The sequence below is a fragment of the Oncorhynchus keta genome, unplaced genomic scaffold, assembly GCF_023373465.1.
Source record: "Oncorhynchus keta strain PuntledgeMale-10-30-2019 unplaced genomic scaffold, Oket_V2 Un_scaffold_984_pilon_pilon, whole genome shotgun sequence".
Taxonomy (NCBI): domain Eukaryota; kingdom Metazoa; phylum Chordata; class Actinopteri; order Salmoniformes; family Salmonidae; genus Oncorhynchus; species Oncorhynchus keta.
The window spans coordinates 703,806-721,346 of record NW_026291019.1 but is presented as its reverse complement, the minus strand read 5'-3'; the positions used below and the strand labels follow the sequence as shown (position 1 = coordinate 721,346).

Below are 17,541 nucleotides of genomic sequence, written 5' to 3'. Positions count from 1 at the left end.
AATTCCCACAAGTGTAACGGGTTAAACACATTCTGTGCGACACTATGCTCTTGTTGAACTAGCCTGCTCTCTCCTCCCATCCCCCACAGACTGAGCCCCCAGCTCTCCCAGGAGGTGATGCTGGATGAGGTGAGTGACGCCGTGCTGGTGGACATGCTGTGGGAGACCCAGATGTACCTCTACGAACAGAGGGAGAACGTCCAACTCCTGGCACAGCAACTACTCAACGGCTACTGAGGAGAGGAGAGGGATGGGAGGATGCTATGGGAATCCCAGATGTACCTCTATGAACAGAGGGACATCATACAACTACTGGCACTACAGGGGTTTGTTCATTACGCCGATTCTGTGGCAAAACGTTTCGTCAACAGAAGCAAATGGAAGGGAACGGGGGGTGACCTACCAATACCTACCTACCAATTTGTTCAGTAGAAACTCATTTTCTATTGGGGTGTAATCATTGTGTAGATGAAAAATGTACTTGGACATTTGCTCTGAGCTTTTTCATCACCTGGTGGTTTGTCAGAGCGGTAGAGAGAGACACACAGAGAGGGGAAGAGGTAGAGGGAGACACACAGAGGGGAAGAGGTAGAGGGAGACACACAGAGAGGGGAAGAGATAGATACACACACACAGAGGGGAAGAGGTAGAGGGAGACACAGGGAGGGGAAGAGGTAGAGGGAGACACACAGAGAGGGGAAGAGATAGATACACACACAGAGAGGGGAAGAGGTAGAGGGAGACACACAGAGAGGGGAAGAGATAGATACACACACAGAGAGGGGAAGAGGTAGAGGGAGACACACAGAGGGGAAGAGGTAGAGAGAGACACACAGAGAGGGGAAGATAAAAGAAGAGTGACGTTTCTTCTCTTTTAATAAGTCAGTCTAAAACCTGGGGAAAGGAAGATTCAGCTTTGCCCAACAGTCCTGAGACTGACACAGTTATAAATTATACAAAAAATAAAGATCAGAAACATTTATACTGGAAAAAGATAAGAAGCAGAGGATTAGTTTGTACAATTGATCTCTTCTTGACATATCCTGAAGTTGTATTATTTATTTATTGAGCTAATCCAAATCCTTCAAATAATCAGATTTACATTCAATAAAACAAATGCAGCCATGTAAATGATGTGAATCACTGTTTTGCATCATTATTACCACATACTACACCCATAATCCCTCAAACCGACATCCCCATTCAAGTCAACGATGCCTCAATGGGAGGGCTGGCGGGCCATTCTGAACCTGGTCAATAAGAAACTCTTGTTTTCGTTGGCAACATGTTCTACTATGATTTGCTACGGTGTGCACTAATGAATACGACCCGGATCTATCTCTTGTAACTACTTTTGTCCTATCAGATCTGCCTTCTTGCAGTCTTAACTCATCTCAATGGGTTGTGATACTATCTATCTGCACTGTTTGTCTGTGTCTGAAATGGCGCCCTGGTCAAAAGTAAGTCTACCTCGTGAATAGGATGTTATTCAGACTGAAGACTTTCAGTTTTTAACTGAACTCCACCACTTGTTTGTATTAATATCCTATGTACGGTTGTGTATCGGCTTTATTATTGATGATGAAGTGGATATATGAATAAAATAGTAACCTATGGAACTGAATCATTGATTTTTTTTATTGTGTAATTACTATGCAATTAATTAGGTAAGGACTATTTTAAAACGTCATTTCTAAGTAACAACTTGGTAAACACAGGGCTGTAAAATAAAAGGGATCCCATCTCGGTTGCTATGCCTACAGGTAGTGTGATGTTTTTCTACATTTTGAGGTATAGTTTTTTTAGTTTCGTCTTTACCTTATGCACAGGAAATGTGTCCTACAAGTGTATTTTAATTATTACCGTAATCTAATACTACATGTAGTGCTCCGAGTGTGAGCCTACCTACTACGTCCCTCCCTGTGGTGGTGGCTGAGTTGAAACAGGGGATGTTTCCATCCTTTCACTCTGATCCATCCATCTATAATTCAGCTGACCCGGCCGTATCGGTGTCTCTTTCCTTCCCTCTGTTAAATTGGCGTATGATGCAGGGATGAAGAGGCTGATTAACGACTGGGAGAAAGAGGGAGCGAGAGAAAGGAGCGATCACAACAGGTTGTTGTTGGTGGCAGAAAGAACAAGGGAACAACGAGGCAGAAGGAGTGGGTTAGTAGCCAAGGTGACTTTCACTATCAAAAGAAAAGAAGCCTGTAACTGAATACGCTGATTAGTACCTAGCTAGCCGACTACCAACTAAATTGTTTTATTTCTTAACTTTCAACTAGTACTCTGGAGTGTAAAGAGAGTAGTTTATTCATGTATTTTTCCTAATTATTATTCCGTTTTTGTTTTGGAAATCGAAGCGGTTACTATGTCGGGGGCGAACAGTGATCAGTTACATAGGTCTACATTGTCTGTGTACGCGGTAAGTATATATTTTATGGTAGGCTAATACTATGGGGTTAGATTATTGAAATGTTGTAAGTAGAGTATTGGCAGTAATCTACCCCCATCTTTCACACTCCAATAATACTCTAAATGTGGGTGTTTTGGGGTTAAAATGTACAAAAACTCGTCAAACATTTTACTGGGTGGTTCGAGCACTGAATTCTGATTGGCTGACAGCCGTTGTATATCAGTCCATATACCAGGATATGACAACTTGTATTTCTACTGCTCTAATTACGTTGGTAAGCAGTTTATAATAGCAGTAAGGCACCTCGGGGTTTGTGATACAGTGGGCTCCAAAATTACTGGCACCCCTGACTGGCAATGCACAAACAATGCTTAAACAAATATAAACAATATAATTATAGCGATAAACTCAAAATACCAACATGTGAGAAATACTGTACTTTAAAAATCAATGTCCTCCAAATCAAGGTTTCACAATGAATGGCACCCTTAAACATTGTAAGTAACATCAACCAAAATTAGAACACAAATTAAATTCCACTTATTTAAGTGATGTTTTGGGGCTGTTTTAATTCCAGTGGTCCAGGGACACTGGTTCAGATTGATGGCATAATTAATTCCACCAAGTATCAGGCAATTTTGGCTGACGATCTGGTTGCCTCTGCCAGAAGGCTGGGACTTGGCCACATATGGACTTTCCAACATGACAATTACCTGAAACATACCTCAAGATCCACACAGAAATGGTTCTGTGACAACGAAGTCAATGTTCTGCCATGGCCATCTCAGTCGCCGGACCTGAATCCTATCTAAACCTGTGGGCTGAGTTGAAGAGGGCAGTTGATAAGCGCAAACCCAAGAATGTGAAGGATCTTGAAAGGATCTGCATAGAGGAATGGTCCAAAATCCCTCCAAATGTGTTCCTTAACCTTGTCAAACATCACAGGAAAATACTTATCCTTGCCAGAGGTGGTTGCACTAAGTAGTGAATGAGGAGTGCCAATAATTATGAAACCTTGGTTTTGGTAAAATGTATTTTGTATTAAATAATTGTTTGATTTTGGTTGGTTCCATTGAAACATTAATAAAGCACAGTATTTCTCACATGTTGGTATTTTGAGTTTCTCTATAATGATATTGTTTATATTTTTTAAAGTATTGTTTGTTCATTGCCAGTCAGGGGTGCCAGTAATTTTGGAGCCCACTGTATATGGCCAATATACCACGGCTAAGGGCTGTATCCAGCCACTTCACATTGCGTTGAGCTAAGAACAGCCCTTAGCCGTGGTATATCAGCCATATACCACACCCCTTTGGGCCTTATTGATTAAATATACAGCCACTTGTAAGCCCTACTAAACACAAGGCATAGCATTTAGTTTTGGCCAATATTCAATGTTTGTTTGTTCTGTGTTCTCTTCCATAGAACCTGATGGAACAGTTCAACCCAGGCCTACAGACGCTAGTTACATTAGGAAACAGCTATGTCAAGGCTTTCCAAGGTGTGTGTGTATATGAGCGAGTGTGTGTGAAAGTTTAATACATAAGTATGCATTTGTGTCATTGTGTGTAACATGGTAAACAGATGCCTGTTGCCCATCGAGGTAGAAGTTAGCAGGTAGATGTAACATGGTAAACAGATGCCTGTTGCCCATCGAGGTAGAAGTTAGCAGGTAGATGTAAATGGTAAACAGATGCCTGTTTCCCATAGAGGTAGAAAGAGGGCTCATCTTTGTATCTGTGCCATGATGGCTTCTGTGACTTTAAAATGGTGGAAACCTTCATTGGCAATGTCTACGCTAAAACAGCTGCTATCGATCCAGAGCCCTCGTTCCACCTCTATGGATGTTACCTAACCACTGGGCTATTTATGGACCCAGTCTTACCTGTATCAGGTGTCAATCACCACAGGTGTTTTACTTATTGGGTCAATTGTTTGGGACAGTTAAGGTATGATTACAAGGTTTGGTTTGTGTCATTATTGGGCTTGTGAGTTAATAGCTATAATGCTAACAGGTGTGTGTGTGTGTGTGTGTGTGTGTGTGTGTGTGTGTGTGTGTGTGTGTGTGTGTGTGTGTGTGTGTGTGTGTGTGTGTGTGTGTGTGTGTGTGTGTGTGTGTGTGTGTGTGTGCTGCAGCCTTGGCTGTTACCAGTGAGGCCTACTTTAGTGCTGTAGCGAAGATGGGAGAACAGGCCCTTCACACACTCTCCTCTCGTTCACTTGGTAAGTGTGTGTGTATGTCTGTCTACTGTATTGTACCATAGAACCAGCTACAATGGGCCAAGCACAGACTGGGGCTGTTTTAAAGGTAGACTCAGCGATATGACCTAGATGCAGAAAGTCAATAGCATAGTGGGTCAATTTCTGCAACAACTAAGAACTTCTCCTCTGTTTGGTGCCCTGGCTACCACGCTGTGAACAGTGTGATGTGAACCTGTGCACATGCGCAGATACTGTGTGTGACTGTGAGAGCAAAGTCTTGCCTCTTGCTCATCTCAATATCTGCGGTGCTGCTCGCGACAACGTAATTTTGCTGAGTCTACCTTTAACTTCCTTCTTAGCGTCTTTGAGTAACTTTGAGGTTGTTGTGGCAGGCGGTGTGGATGACTGCCAACAAATAGCAATAAGAACAGAGTTTACTGAAAGGTAAGGATGGAATGAACACACACACACACACAGTTGGCCAGTTGAGCTCATGAATTGAGTGCGGCTGAAAGGCTGTCATCTATAATTCAAAGCAGCTACCTGATCCTCTCTTCATGGTCACACTGCTGCGCTGACCTTCTCACTTGGCTGACCTGCTGTAGCTACACTGTCATGCTAGCCTAGCTCTGACGCACGGCCCCATTCGTTCCCCATGAGATGCTATTGTCAGTGCTAATAAGGCTAGGTTGCTAGCTCTGATGCACAGCCCCACTCATTCCCTATGAGATGCTATCGTCATTGCTAATTGGTGATACTAATGCATGTATGTGTGATCCACAGGAGATGTCCTGGTACAGATATCTGAGACACAGAGAAGACTCACAGCTGAGATGGAGGGAGTGGTCAGTATCTGTTTGATCTATGTCTGTATGTTCCTGATCCTATTTAGTGTCTTTATACCTCCTATTTATCTATGTTTATTTACAATATGTCCACCCCACTGTTTCCATCCACAGCATGTGTGTGGACACTTCCATAGAGTGTAACATTGTTTTTCTTCCCCCCTCAGGGTGTAACGTTGTAATTCTTCCCCTTCAGATTCAATGGTTCCAGGTAGAAGTTTTACAGGCCATGGAGAAGAATGTCAAGTTGGATGAAGAGTACATTGACGTGAGTATCTGGCGTGTGTGTGTGTGTGTGTGTGTGTGTGTGTGTGTGTGTGTGTGTGTGTGTGTGTGTGTGTGTACTAACACATTCTCCTGTATCTCTTTTCCACAGGGCAGTCGCAGGGTGTATGAGCTGGAGGTGAGGAACCAGGCAGAAGCTCTGGAGAGACAGCTGAGAAGAGGAGCCTTCAGAGACTCACTGGTACACACACACACACACACACACACACACACACCACATCATGTGGACACTCTTACTGACACTTGTGGCTGCTTCGCCTGATGTATTGTCCTATATTTTTATTTTTAATTCCAGCCCCCATTCCCACAGGAGGTATTTTTGCCTTTTGGCAGGCCGTCATTGTAAATAAGAATTTGTTCTTAACTGACTTGCCTAGTTAAATACATAAAATAATAAAGACACACACACACCCATCCTCCTTCTTACAGTTAAATCAGACACTGTCCAGCACTACCACATTCCATACAGTAATGGTGTGTGTGTGTGTGTGTGTGTGTGTGTGTGTGTGTGTGTGTGTGTGTGTGTGTGTGTGTGTGTGTGTGTGTGTGTGTGTGTGTGTGTGTGTGTGTGTGTGTGTGTGTGTTCTCTAGGAGCACAGTGAGTACATGCAGTACCTGAGACAGAGTCAACATGACATTATGAAGGAGGAGGAGAGGAGGTCAGTCGTTACCATTATTAATACATTACCAACACAATTACTATTAGAACCGTTATTAATACATTACCAACACAATTACTATTAGAACCATTATTAATACATTACCAACACAATTACTATTAGAACCATTATAAATACATTACCAACACAATTACTATTAGAACCATTATAAATACATTACCAACACAATTACTATTAGAACCATTATTAATACATTACCAACACAATTACTATTAGAACCATTATTAATACATTACCAACACAATTACTATTAGAACCATTATTAATACATTACCAACACAATTACTATTAGAACCATTATTAATACATTACCAACACAATTACTATTAGAACCATTATTAATACATTACCAACACACTTACTATTAGAACCATTATTAATACATTACCAACACAATGACTATTATAACCATTATTAATACATTACAAACACAATTACTATTAGAACCGTTATTAATACATTCCCAACACAATTACTATTAGAACCATTATTAATACATTACCAACACAATTACTATTACAACCGTTATTAATACATTCCCAACACAATTACTATTAGAACCATTATTAATACATTACCAACACAATTACTATTAGAACCGTTATTAATACATTACCAACACAATTACTATTAGAACCATTATTAATACATTACCAACACAATGACTATTATAACCATTATTAATACATTACCAACACAATTACTATTAGAACCGTTATTAATACATTCCCAACACAATTACTATTAGAACCATTATTAATACATTACCAACACAATTACTATTAGAACCATTATTAATACATTACCAACACAATTACTATTAGAACCATTATTAATACATTACCAACACACTTACTATTAGAACCATTATTAATACATTACCAACACAATGACTATTAGAACCATTATTAATACATTACCAACACAATTACTATTAGAACCGTTATTAATACATTACCAACACAATTACTATTAGAACCATTATTAATACATTACCAACACAATTACTATTAGAACCATTATTAATACATTACCAACACAATTACTATTAGAACCGTTATTAATACATTACCAACACAATTACTATTAGAACCGTTATTAATACATTACCAACACAATTACTATTAGAACCATTATTAATACATTACCAACACAATTACTATTAGAACCATTATTAATACATTACCAACACAATTACTATTAGAACCATTATTAATACATTACCAACACAATTACTATTAGAACCATTATTAATACATTACCAACACAATTACTATTAGAACCGTTATTAACACATTACCAACACAATTACTATTAGAACCGTTATTAATACATTACCAACACACTTACTATTAGAACCATTATTAATACATTACCAACACAATGACTATTAGAACCATTATTAATACATTACCAACACAATTACTATTAGAACCATTATTAATACATTACCAACACAATTACTATTAGAACCATTATTAATACATTACCAACACAATTACTATTAGAACCATTATTAATACATTACCAACACAATTACTATTAGAACCATTATTAATACATTACCAACACACTTACTATTAGAACCATTATTAATACATTACCAACACAATTACTATTAGAACCATTATTAATACATTACCAACACAATTACTATTAGAACCATTATTAATACATTACCAACACACTTACTATTAGAACCATTATTAATACATTACCAACACAATTACTATTAGAACCATTATTAATACATTACCAACACAATTACTATTAGAACCATTATTAATACATTACCAACACACTTACTATTAGAACCATTATTAATACATTACCAACACAATTACTATTAGAACCATTATTAATACATTACCAACACAATTACTATGAGAACCGTTATTATGATGATGACTATGATGACGGTTGTTATTTGTAGGTATCGCTTCCTGGCAGAGAAACACTGCGGACTGACACAGTCACTGCTCTTCCTCATCAACAAGGTACACACACACACACACACACACACACACACACACACACACACACACACACACACACACACACACACACACACACACACACACACACACACACACACACAGACATGTTTATGTCACAAACGGGGACGTCAGAAACCTTTACAAACACACACACACAGGTTCTGAAATGTCTCCATCTCTCCCCCAGACAGGGGCTTCGCTACAGCAGAAGGCTGATGGATGGAAGGAGAAAGTGAATGAGACACGAGGTTCCAGACCCCGTAGCCCCACCCACCCTGACCAGGAGGAACAGGTTAGAGACCCCGTAGCCCCACCCACCCTGACCAGGAGGAACAGGTTAGAGACCCCGTAGCCCCACCCACCCTGACCAGGAGGAACAGGTTAGAGACCCCGTAGCCCCACCCACCCTGACCAGGAGGAACAGGTTAGAGACCCCGTAGCCCCACCCACCCTGACCAGGAGGAACAGGTTAGAGATCCCGTAGCCCCACCCACCCTGACCAGGAGGAACAGGTTAGAGACCCCGTAGCCCCACCCACCCTGACCAGGAGGAACAGGTTAGAGACCACGTAGCCCCACCCACCCTGACCAGGAGGAACAGGTTAGAGACCCCGAAGCCCCACCCACCCTGACCAGGAGGAACAGGTTAGAGACCCCGAAGCCCCACCCACCCTGACCAGGAGGAACAGGTTAGAGACCACGTAGCCCCACCCACCCTGACCAGGAGGAACAGGTTAGAGACCCCGTAGCCCCACCCACCCTGACCAGGAGGAACAGGTTAGAGACCCCGTAGCCCCACCCACCCTGACCAGGAGGAACAGGTTAGAGACCCTGTAGCCCCACCCACCCTGACCAGGAGGAACAGGTTAGAGACCCCGTAGCCCCACCCACCCTGACCAGGAGGAACAGGTTAGAGACCCCGTAGCCCCACCCACCCTGACCAGGAGGAACAGGTTAGAGATCCCGTAGCCCCACCCACCCTGACCAGGAGGAACAGGTTAGAGAGCCCGTAGCCCCACCCACCCTGACCAGGAGGAACAGGTTAGAGACCCCGTAGCCCCACCCACCCTGACCAGGAGGAACACGTTAGAGATCCCGTAGCCCCACCCACCCTGACCAGGAGGAACAGGTTAGAGACCCCGTAGCCCCACCCACCCTGACCAGGAGGAACAGGTTAGAGATCCCGTAGCCCCACCCACCCTGACCAGGAGGAACAAGTTAGAGACAAGTATTCCACCCAACCAATCAACCTTCCCCTGTCTCCCTCTCTCCTCAGCTGTGTGGCTCAGTGAGCTCTCTGCTGCAGACAGTAGATGAGGACAGAGACATGTCTTGGGCCAGGAGAGAACAGCAGGCCCTGGGGAGAGTGCCCTCTAGAGGTGTGATGACTACACTGCACCCCCAAAGAACAGGGTTATATTTAGTCAATCAGCTACACTACTCGCGTGTTATTGTATTCATTTAGTGCATAGCAGGGAAATATTTTGGTTGATACCGTGGGGATTCTTCATTGGATAAACTTTTCTCCATCCGTCTCTCTTTCTTCTCCTTCTCCATCCATCACCCTCTCTATCCCCTTCCTCCCCCAGCCCCGTCCCCCCTCCACAGCCGATCCCGCTCCTCCTCAGTGGGTGAGTCTCTGGGTCTGGGTGGGGGTAGGACCATGAGAGCCCTGGTGTCCCACCCACCCTCCTCCAACCCCAAACTGCTACCCTTCACCCGGGGAGAGATGGTCACCGTGTTGGTCCAGGAGCCAAGGAATGGGTGGCTGTATGGGAGAACGGAAAGCAACCTACGGTAGGTGATAGTGGATAACAGACTATGGTAGGTGATAGTGGATAACAGACTATGGTAGGTGATAGTGGATAACAGCCTATGGTAGGTGATAGTGGATAACAGACTATGGTAGGTGATAGTGGATAACAGACTACGGTAGGTGATAGTGGATAACAGACTATGGTAGGTGATAGTGGATAACAGACTATGGTAGGTGATAGTGGATAACAGACTATGGTAGGTGATAGTGGATAACAGACTATGGTAGGTGATAGTGGATAACAGACTATGGTAGGGGATAGTGGATAACAGACTATGGTAGGGGATAGTGGATAACAGACTATGGTAGGGGATAGTGGATAACAGACTATGGTAGGGGATAGTGGATAACAGACTATGGTAGGTGATAGTGGATAACAGACTATGGTAGGTGATAGTGGATAACAGACTATGGTAGGGGATAGTGGATAGCAGACTATGGTAGGGGATAGTGGATAGCAGACTATGGTAGGTGATAGTGGATAACAGACTATGGTAGGTGATAGTGGATAACAGACTATGGTAGGGGATAGTGGATAACAGACTATGGTAGGTGATAGTGGATAGCAGACTATGGTAGGTGATAGTGGATAACAGACTATGGTAGGTGATAGTGGATAACAGACTACGGTAGGCGATAGTGGATAGCAGCCTATGGTAGGTGATAGTGGATAACAGACTATGGTAGGTGATAGTGGATAACAGACTATGGTAGGTGATAGTGGATAACAGACTATGGTAGGTGATAGTGGATAACAGACTATGGTAGGGGATAGTGGATAACAGACTATGGTAGGGGATAGTGGATAACAGACTATGGTAGGGGATAGTGGATAGCAGACTATGGTAGGTGATAGTGGATAACAGACTACGGTAGGTGATAGTGGATAACAGACTACGGTAGGTGATAGTGGATAACAGACTATGGTAGGGGATAGTGGATAACAGACTATGGTTGGTGATAGTGGATAACAGACTACGGTAGGCGATAGTGGATAGCAGCCTATGGTAGGGGATAGTGGATAACAGACTATGGTAGGGGATAGTGGATAACAGACTATGGTTGGTGATAGTGGATAACAGACTATGGTAGGTGATAGTGGATAACAGACTATGGTAGGTGATAGTGGATAACAGACTATGGTAGGTGATAGTGGATAACAGACTATGGTAATAATAATAATAATATATGCCATTTAGCAGACGCTTTTATGGTAGGTGATAGTGGATAACAGACTACGGTAGGGAATAGTAGATAACAGACTATGGTAGGGGTCAGTAGATAAGACTATGATAGGGGTCAGTAGATACAGACTATGATAGGGGTCAGTAGATACAGACTATGATAGGGGTCAGTAGATAACAGACTATGATAGGGGTCAGTAGATAACAGACTATGATAGGGGTCAGTAGATACAGACTATGATAGGGGTCAGTAGATAACAGACTAGTAGATAGATAGGGGTCAGTAGGGTCAGTAGATAGATAGGGGTCAGACTATGATAGACAATGGGATCAGAGTAGATAAGACTATGATAGGGGTCAGTAGATAATAACAGACTATGATAGGGGTCAGACTAGATAGGGTCAGTAGATAACAGACTATGATATAACAGACTATGATAGGGGTCAGTAGATAACAGACTATGATAGGGGTCAGTAGATAGCAGACTATGATCGGGGTCAGTAGATAACAGACTAGGGGTCAGTAGATAACAGACTATGATAGGGGTCAGTAGATAACAGACTATGATCGGGGTCAGTAGATAACAGACTATGATAGGGGTCAGTAGATAACAGACTATGATAGGGGTCAGTAGATAACAGACTATGATAGGGGTCAGTAGATAACAGACAATGATAGGGGTCAGTAGATAACAGACTATGATAGGGGTCAGTAGATAGCAGACTATGATAGGGGTCAGTAGATAACAGACTATGATAGGGGTCAGTAGATAACAGACAATGATAGGGGTCAGTAGATAGCAGACTATGATAGGGGTCAGTAGATAGCAGACTATGATAGGGGTCAGTAGATAACAGACTATGATAGGGGTCAGTAGATAACAGACTATGATAGGTGTCAGCGGATAGCAGACTATGATAGGGGTCAGTAGATAACAGACTGTGATAGGGGTCAGTGGATAGCAGACTATGATAGTGGTCAGTAGATAACAGACTGTGATAGGGGTCAGTAGATAACAGACTATGATAGGGGTCAGTAGATAACAGACTATGATAGGGGTCAGTAGATAACAGACTATGATAGGGGTCAGTAGATAACAGACATGATAGGGGTCAGTAGATAACAGACTATGATAGGGGTCAGTAGATAACAGACTATGATAGGGGTCAGTAGATAGCAGACTATGATAAGTAGATAACAGACTATGATAGGGGTCAGTAGATAACAGACTATGATGATAGGGACTATGATCAGTAGATAACAGACTATGATAGGGGTCAGTAGATAACAGACTATGATAGGGGTCAGTAGATAGCAGACTATGATAGGGGTCAGTAGATATATGATAGGGGTCAGTAGATAACAGACTATGATGATAGGACTATGATAGTCAGTAGATAACAGACTATGATAGGACTATGAGACTATGATAGGGGTCAGTAGACTATGATAGGGGTCAGTAGATAGCAGACTATGATAGGGGTCAGTAGATAACAGACTATGATAGGGGTCAGTAGATAACAGACAATGATAGGGGTCAGTAGATAGCAGACTATGATAGGGGTCAGTAGATAGCAGACTATGATAGGGGTCAGTAGATAACAGACTATGATAGGGGTCAGTAGATAACAGACTATGATAGGGGTCAGTCTATGATAGATAGATAACAGACTATGATAGGGGTCAGTAGATAACAGACTATGATAGGGTCAGTAGATAACAGACTCAGTGATAACAGACTATGATAGGGTCAGTAGATAACAGACTAACAGACTATGATAGGGGTCAGGATAACAGACTATGATAGGGTCAGTAGATAACAGACTATGATCGGGGTAGATAACAGACTATGATAAGATAACAGACTATGATAGGGGTCAGTAGATAACAGACTATGATAGGGGTCAGTAGATAACAGACTATGATAGGGGTCAGTAGATAACAGACTATGATAGGGGTCAGTAGAGACTATGATAGGGGTCAGTAGATAACAGACTATGATAGGGGTCAGTAGATAACAGACTATGATCAGTAGATAACAGACTATGATAGGGTCAGTAGATAACAGACTATGATAGGGGTCAGATAGCAGACTATGATAGGGGTCAGTAGATAACAGACTATGATAGGGGTCAGTAGATCAGACTAGATAACAGACTATGATAGGGGTAGATAACAGACTATGATAGATAACAGACTATGATAGGGGTCAGTAGGGTCAGTAGATAACAGACTATGATAGGGGGGTCAGTAGATAACAGACTATGATAGGGGTCAGTAGATAACAGACTATGATATGGGGTCAGTAGATAACAGACTATGATAGGGGTCAGTAGATAACAGACTATGATAGATAACAGACTATGATCAGTAGATAACAGACTATGATAGGGGTCAGTAGATAACAGACTATGATAGGGGTCAGTAGATAACAGACTATGATAGGGGTCAGTAGATAACAGACTATGATAAGTAGATAACAGACTATGATAGGGGTCACTATGATAGATAACAGACTATGATAGGGGTCAGTAGATAACAGACTATGATAGGGGTCAGTAGATAACAGACTATGATAGGGTCAGTAGATAACAGACTATGATAGGGGTCAGTAGATAACAGACTGATAGGGGTCAGTAGATAACAGACTATGATCGGGGTCATAGATAACAGACTATGGGGTCAGTAGATAACATATGATAGGGGTCAATAGATAACAGACTATGATAGGGGTCAGTAGATAACAGACTATGATCGGGGTCAGTAGATAACAGACTATGATCGGGGTCAGTAGATAACAGACTATGATTGGGGTCAATAGATAACAGACTATGATAGGGGTCAGTAGATAACAGACTATGATAGGGGTCACAGACTATGATCGGGGTCAGTAGATATCAGACTATGATAGGGGTCAGTAGATAACAGACTATGATAGGGGTCAGTAGATAACAGACTATGATAGGGGTCAGTAGATAACAGACTATGATCGGGGTCAGTAGATAACAGACTATGATAGGGGTCAGTAGATAACAGACTATGATAGGGGTCAGTAGATAACAGACTATGATAGGGGTCAGTAGATAACAGACTATGATAGGGGTCAGTAGATAACAGACTATGATAGGGGTCAGTAGATAACAGACTATGATAGGGGTCAGTAGATAACAGACTATGATAGGGGTCAGTAGATAACAGACTATGATAGATAACAGACTATGATAGGGGTCAGTAGATAACAGACTATGATAGGGGTCAGTAGATAACAGACTATGATAGGGGTCAGTAGATAACAGACTATGATAGGGGTCAGTAGATAACAGACTATGATAGGGGTCAGTAGATAACAGACTATGATAGGGGTCAGTAGATAACAGACTATGATAGGGGTCAGTAGATAACAGACTATGGTAGGGGTCAGTAGATAACAGACTATGATAGGGGTCAGTAGATAACAGTAAGGACCATTATGATTCATTCCTTTGTTTGTCTGTTTGTTTGTTCCTTTATCCATCCATCATCCATCCATCCATCATTCATTCATTCCTATGTGGCTGGCTGACTGGCTGGCTGGCTGGCTGACTGGCTGGCTGGCTGGCTGACTGGCTGGCTGGCTGGCTGGGAAAACAGTGGACTTTATCTAGGAACTTGTCTGTTCCAGTATTTAGGCCATTGTTTTGTTTGCTAATATTCCTCTGGTCTCTGTTGTTCCAACAGCCAGGGCTGGTTCCCAGCAGCTTATGTTTCTTCTATTGAGGAGTTCTCTAACCTCTTGGGATCCAGGTATGTCAATCAATCAATCAATCAATCAATCAATCAATATGATCATATCTGACATTTGACCCTCCAGTGGCACTTCCTTGAGGAGCCACAGCATGAACAACCTATTGGATCCCTCTGACACCTCCATGGGCCAATCAGAAAAGGCCTACGGTGATGTCGCGCCCCCTACCACACCCACTCGCAGGGCCTCCGTCGACCTCCGACCAATCTCTCCCCTCCCTGAGAGGAGGGCGGAGCCTGAGATAGTGATGAGAACAAATAGCCTGAAAGGCTACAACGAGCTCCCGCCCCCTCCTCCTCCGCCCCCGCCACCCCCTCACCCAACAACAATGCTCCGGAGGGGGTCAGCTGACTTTCGACCAATCCAGCCTACTTTCCCGGAGAGGACAGCAGAATCATTGTCACCCCTTGGAGCTTCTGGAGAAAACCTACTCTTTCCCAGGTAGGTGTGTGTGTGTGTGTGTGTGTGTGTGTGTGTGTGTGTGTGTGTGTGTGTGTGTGTGTGTGTGTGTGTGTGCCTGCTGTGATGTTTGTCCTTCGTGTTGAGTGCTAGTTCTTTACATGTCACCTGATCTGTTGCAGGGGAACCAACCCCTTTGCGACAGTGAAGCTTAAACCAACAACCACCAATGACAGATCAGCACCCAGGACCCAATGACCAATCAGCACAGAGATGTCGACGTTAAGAAAAGCTGATGTCCTTGAGTTTGACATTGAGTCTCTTTTTAGAGAAATGATGTAGATTGTCTAATCGTGTAAAAATATATATATATTTATTTGTACTATTATGCGATTTAAGAATAGCACTTTGTCACATTGTTTGTGTGTTTCGATAGATTTTCCAATGGTTTACTAATTGTTCGATCTAGGATGCTTTTATTGTGAAATAGATACTTTAATTTTGAAAATATCTAAATGCATCGTCTCATTTGTGCCTCCCTTGTTCTACAGTATATTAGTGTCCAGTCTAGTTTATATCAAATCATTAAATAATAACCAATAAAATAGTCATTTTACTCAAGGTGTTTTATTTCTTAGTAGTTCTTATTTTGAAACATTTCTCTCTCTTCACCACTCAACCTCTTTATTTATACATCTCATCACCAGACGAGAGAGGAAGGAGGAAATGAGGGAGGGAGGAAAGGAAGGAGGGTACAAGTATGTGTGAGGTGGAGAAAATAAAGAATGAGAGACACAGGTTGTTTTGGTTCAGTCCCCAAAAAATGGCACTCTAAGTAGTGCACTATAAAGGGAATAGGGGGCCATTTGGGTAAGGTGACATAGGGTCCATAGACGGCTAGAGAGGAAAGGGAAGGTGTCTGGTACATTATATCTACAGGAAAGGTTTTCTTTTAAAATGAGACAGTCATGAGGTTTTCAAATCAAAACAGGACATATATACAGGATGTTGGTGTGGTAGAAAAACATACAAATAAATACAGTAGTGCTTGTTGGGGAGTCCCCTCTCTACCTCCCCCTGGTGGACGTATCTGATACTGTTTCTGGTTAGAGAGACTGGGCCTGCGTGGTGCGGAGTAGGAGGAAGTAGACTTGACGCTGATCTTGGGTCAGTTGGCATTTTTCCCCGACTAATGGTTAAGGTTGGGATTGGGGAAGGTGATCCTAGATCTGTGTCGAGGAGAAACTTCACCCTGGACTCGATGGTGCTTTTTGGGTGATGGGGGTGGGAGTTGCATTTAAAACATGAATTCGCAGGGGAGGAGAAAGGGGGAGGATATAGGTGCTCTTTACACCTCATGGACCAAGACTTCAAACTCTGGAAAAGAGAAGAAGAGGAGGACATTAAGATCCTCTGGGAATGAGTCAGGATTTCATTCCGTTATCATCCTACCACCTCTCTCACCGTTGATGCCGATCTTTCCGTCTCCGTCCTTGTCGGCGGCGTTAAGGAAGGCTCTGGTCTCGGCGTCGGTCAGGTCTCTGCCGTCCTCAGCGAAACTCTTCAGCACAAACCTGAGGTAGAAGAGAGTTCAAAGGTTAGGGGTCAAGATTAAGGAGCTACGTGTGTGTGTGTGTGTGTCTGCTGTTCTCAGCAAAACCCTTCAGTATGAACCTGAGGTCAGAGATTTAGCGTGAAGAAAAAATGTAATAAGCTGCAAAATCCTGTTTCCTTTCCCCACAATCTCTAGGTTTTCCAGATATCATGTTTGGACGATTCCTGGATTTACTGCTTATTCCATCCTGACGCCAGGGATCTTCCAATCAGGATTTCTGGAACACCGTGGTATTTTGGCAAAGTTACCGGAATTTTGCAACCCTGTATTGGGCATGCATTCTAAATGGTATGCTAGCTTGTAAATGGGAAAATAGCC

General features: G+C 42.5%; 3 protein-coding genes and 1 long non-coding RNA gene across 9 annotated transcripts in view; 3 read left to right on the top strand and 1 right to left on the bottom strand.

The window, feature by feature from the left end:
- The window catches only part of pla2g6 (phospholipase A2, group VI (cytosolic, calcium-independent)), a 39,751-nt gene extending 38,127 nt beyond the window's left edge, over positions 1-1,624 (top strand). Inside the window, exon 19 of the mRNA XM_052517834.1 lies at positions 90-1,624. Coding sequence (XP_052373794.1) covers positions 90-237 — 148 coding nt within the window. The 3' untranslated portion in view covers positions 238-1,624. The remainder of the gene's footprint in view (positions 1-89) is intronic.
- A 272-nt stretch (positions 1,625-1,896) lies between these two features.
- On the top strand, positions 1,897-16,229 carry baiap2l2b (BAR/IMD domain containing adaptor protein 2 like 2b). Of its 5 annotated transcripts, none has more exons than XM_052517837.1 (15): positions 1,920-2,166; positions 2,364-2,425; positions 3,842-3,917; positions 4,553-4,639; positions 5,402-5,463; positions 5,660-5,731; positions 5,840-5,929; positions 6,340-6,407; positions 8,362-8,425; positions 8,613-8,717; positions 9,701-9,803; positions 10,014-10,221; positions 15,143-15,208; positions 15,276-15,650; positions 15,791-16,229. In XM_052517837.1, the coding sequence occupies exons 2-15, from the start codon at positions 2,372-2,374 to the stop codon at positions 15,864-15,866; spliced, it is 1,506 nt and encodes a 501-aa protein (XP_052373797.1). In that variant the 5' UTR covers positions 1,920-2,166; positions 2,364-2,371; the 3' UTR covers positions 15,867-16,229. The 5 variants fall into 5 exon arrangements, with proteins under 5 accessions (XP_052373796.1, XP_052373795.1, XP_052373797.1 ...); XM_052517838.1 differs by having other exon boundaries at positions 2,030-2,179; XM_052517835.1 differs by lacking the exon at positions 2,364-2,425 and having other exon boundaries at positions 1,899-2,179.
- Positions 11,955-13,142, top strand: LOC127929707 (uncharacterized). Its single transcript, XR_008135836.1, has 3 exons — positions 11,955-12,319; positions 12,401-12,514; positions 13,085-13,142. It is a non-coding gene; the product is annotated as an uncharacterized LOC127929707 (long non-coding RNA).
- Positions 16,214-17,541, bottom strand: part of pvalb7 (parvalbumin 7) — a 93,933-nt gene continuing 92,605 nt past the window's right edge. For both annotated transcript variants that reach the window (XM_052517840.1, XM_052517841.1), the window contains exons 4-5: positions 17,073-17,182; positions 16,214-16,985 (exon numbers count right to left, since the gene is read on the bottom strand). In XM_052517840.1, the coding sequence (XP_052373800.1) occupies positions 16,957-16,985; positions 17,073-17,182 (139 nt within the window). In that variant the 3' untranslated portion in view covers positions 16,214-16,956. The remainder of the gene's footprint in view (positions 16,986-17,072; positions 17,183-17,541) is intronic.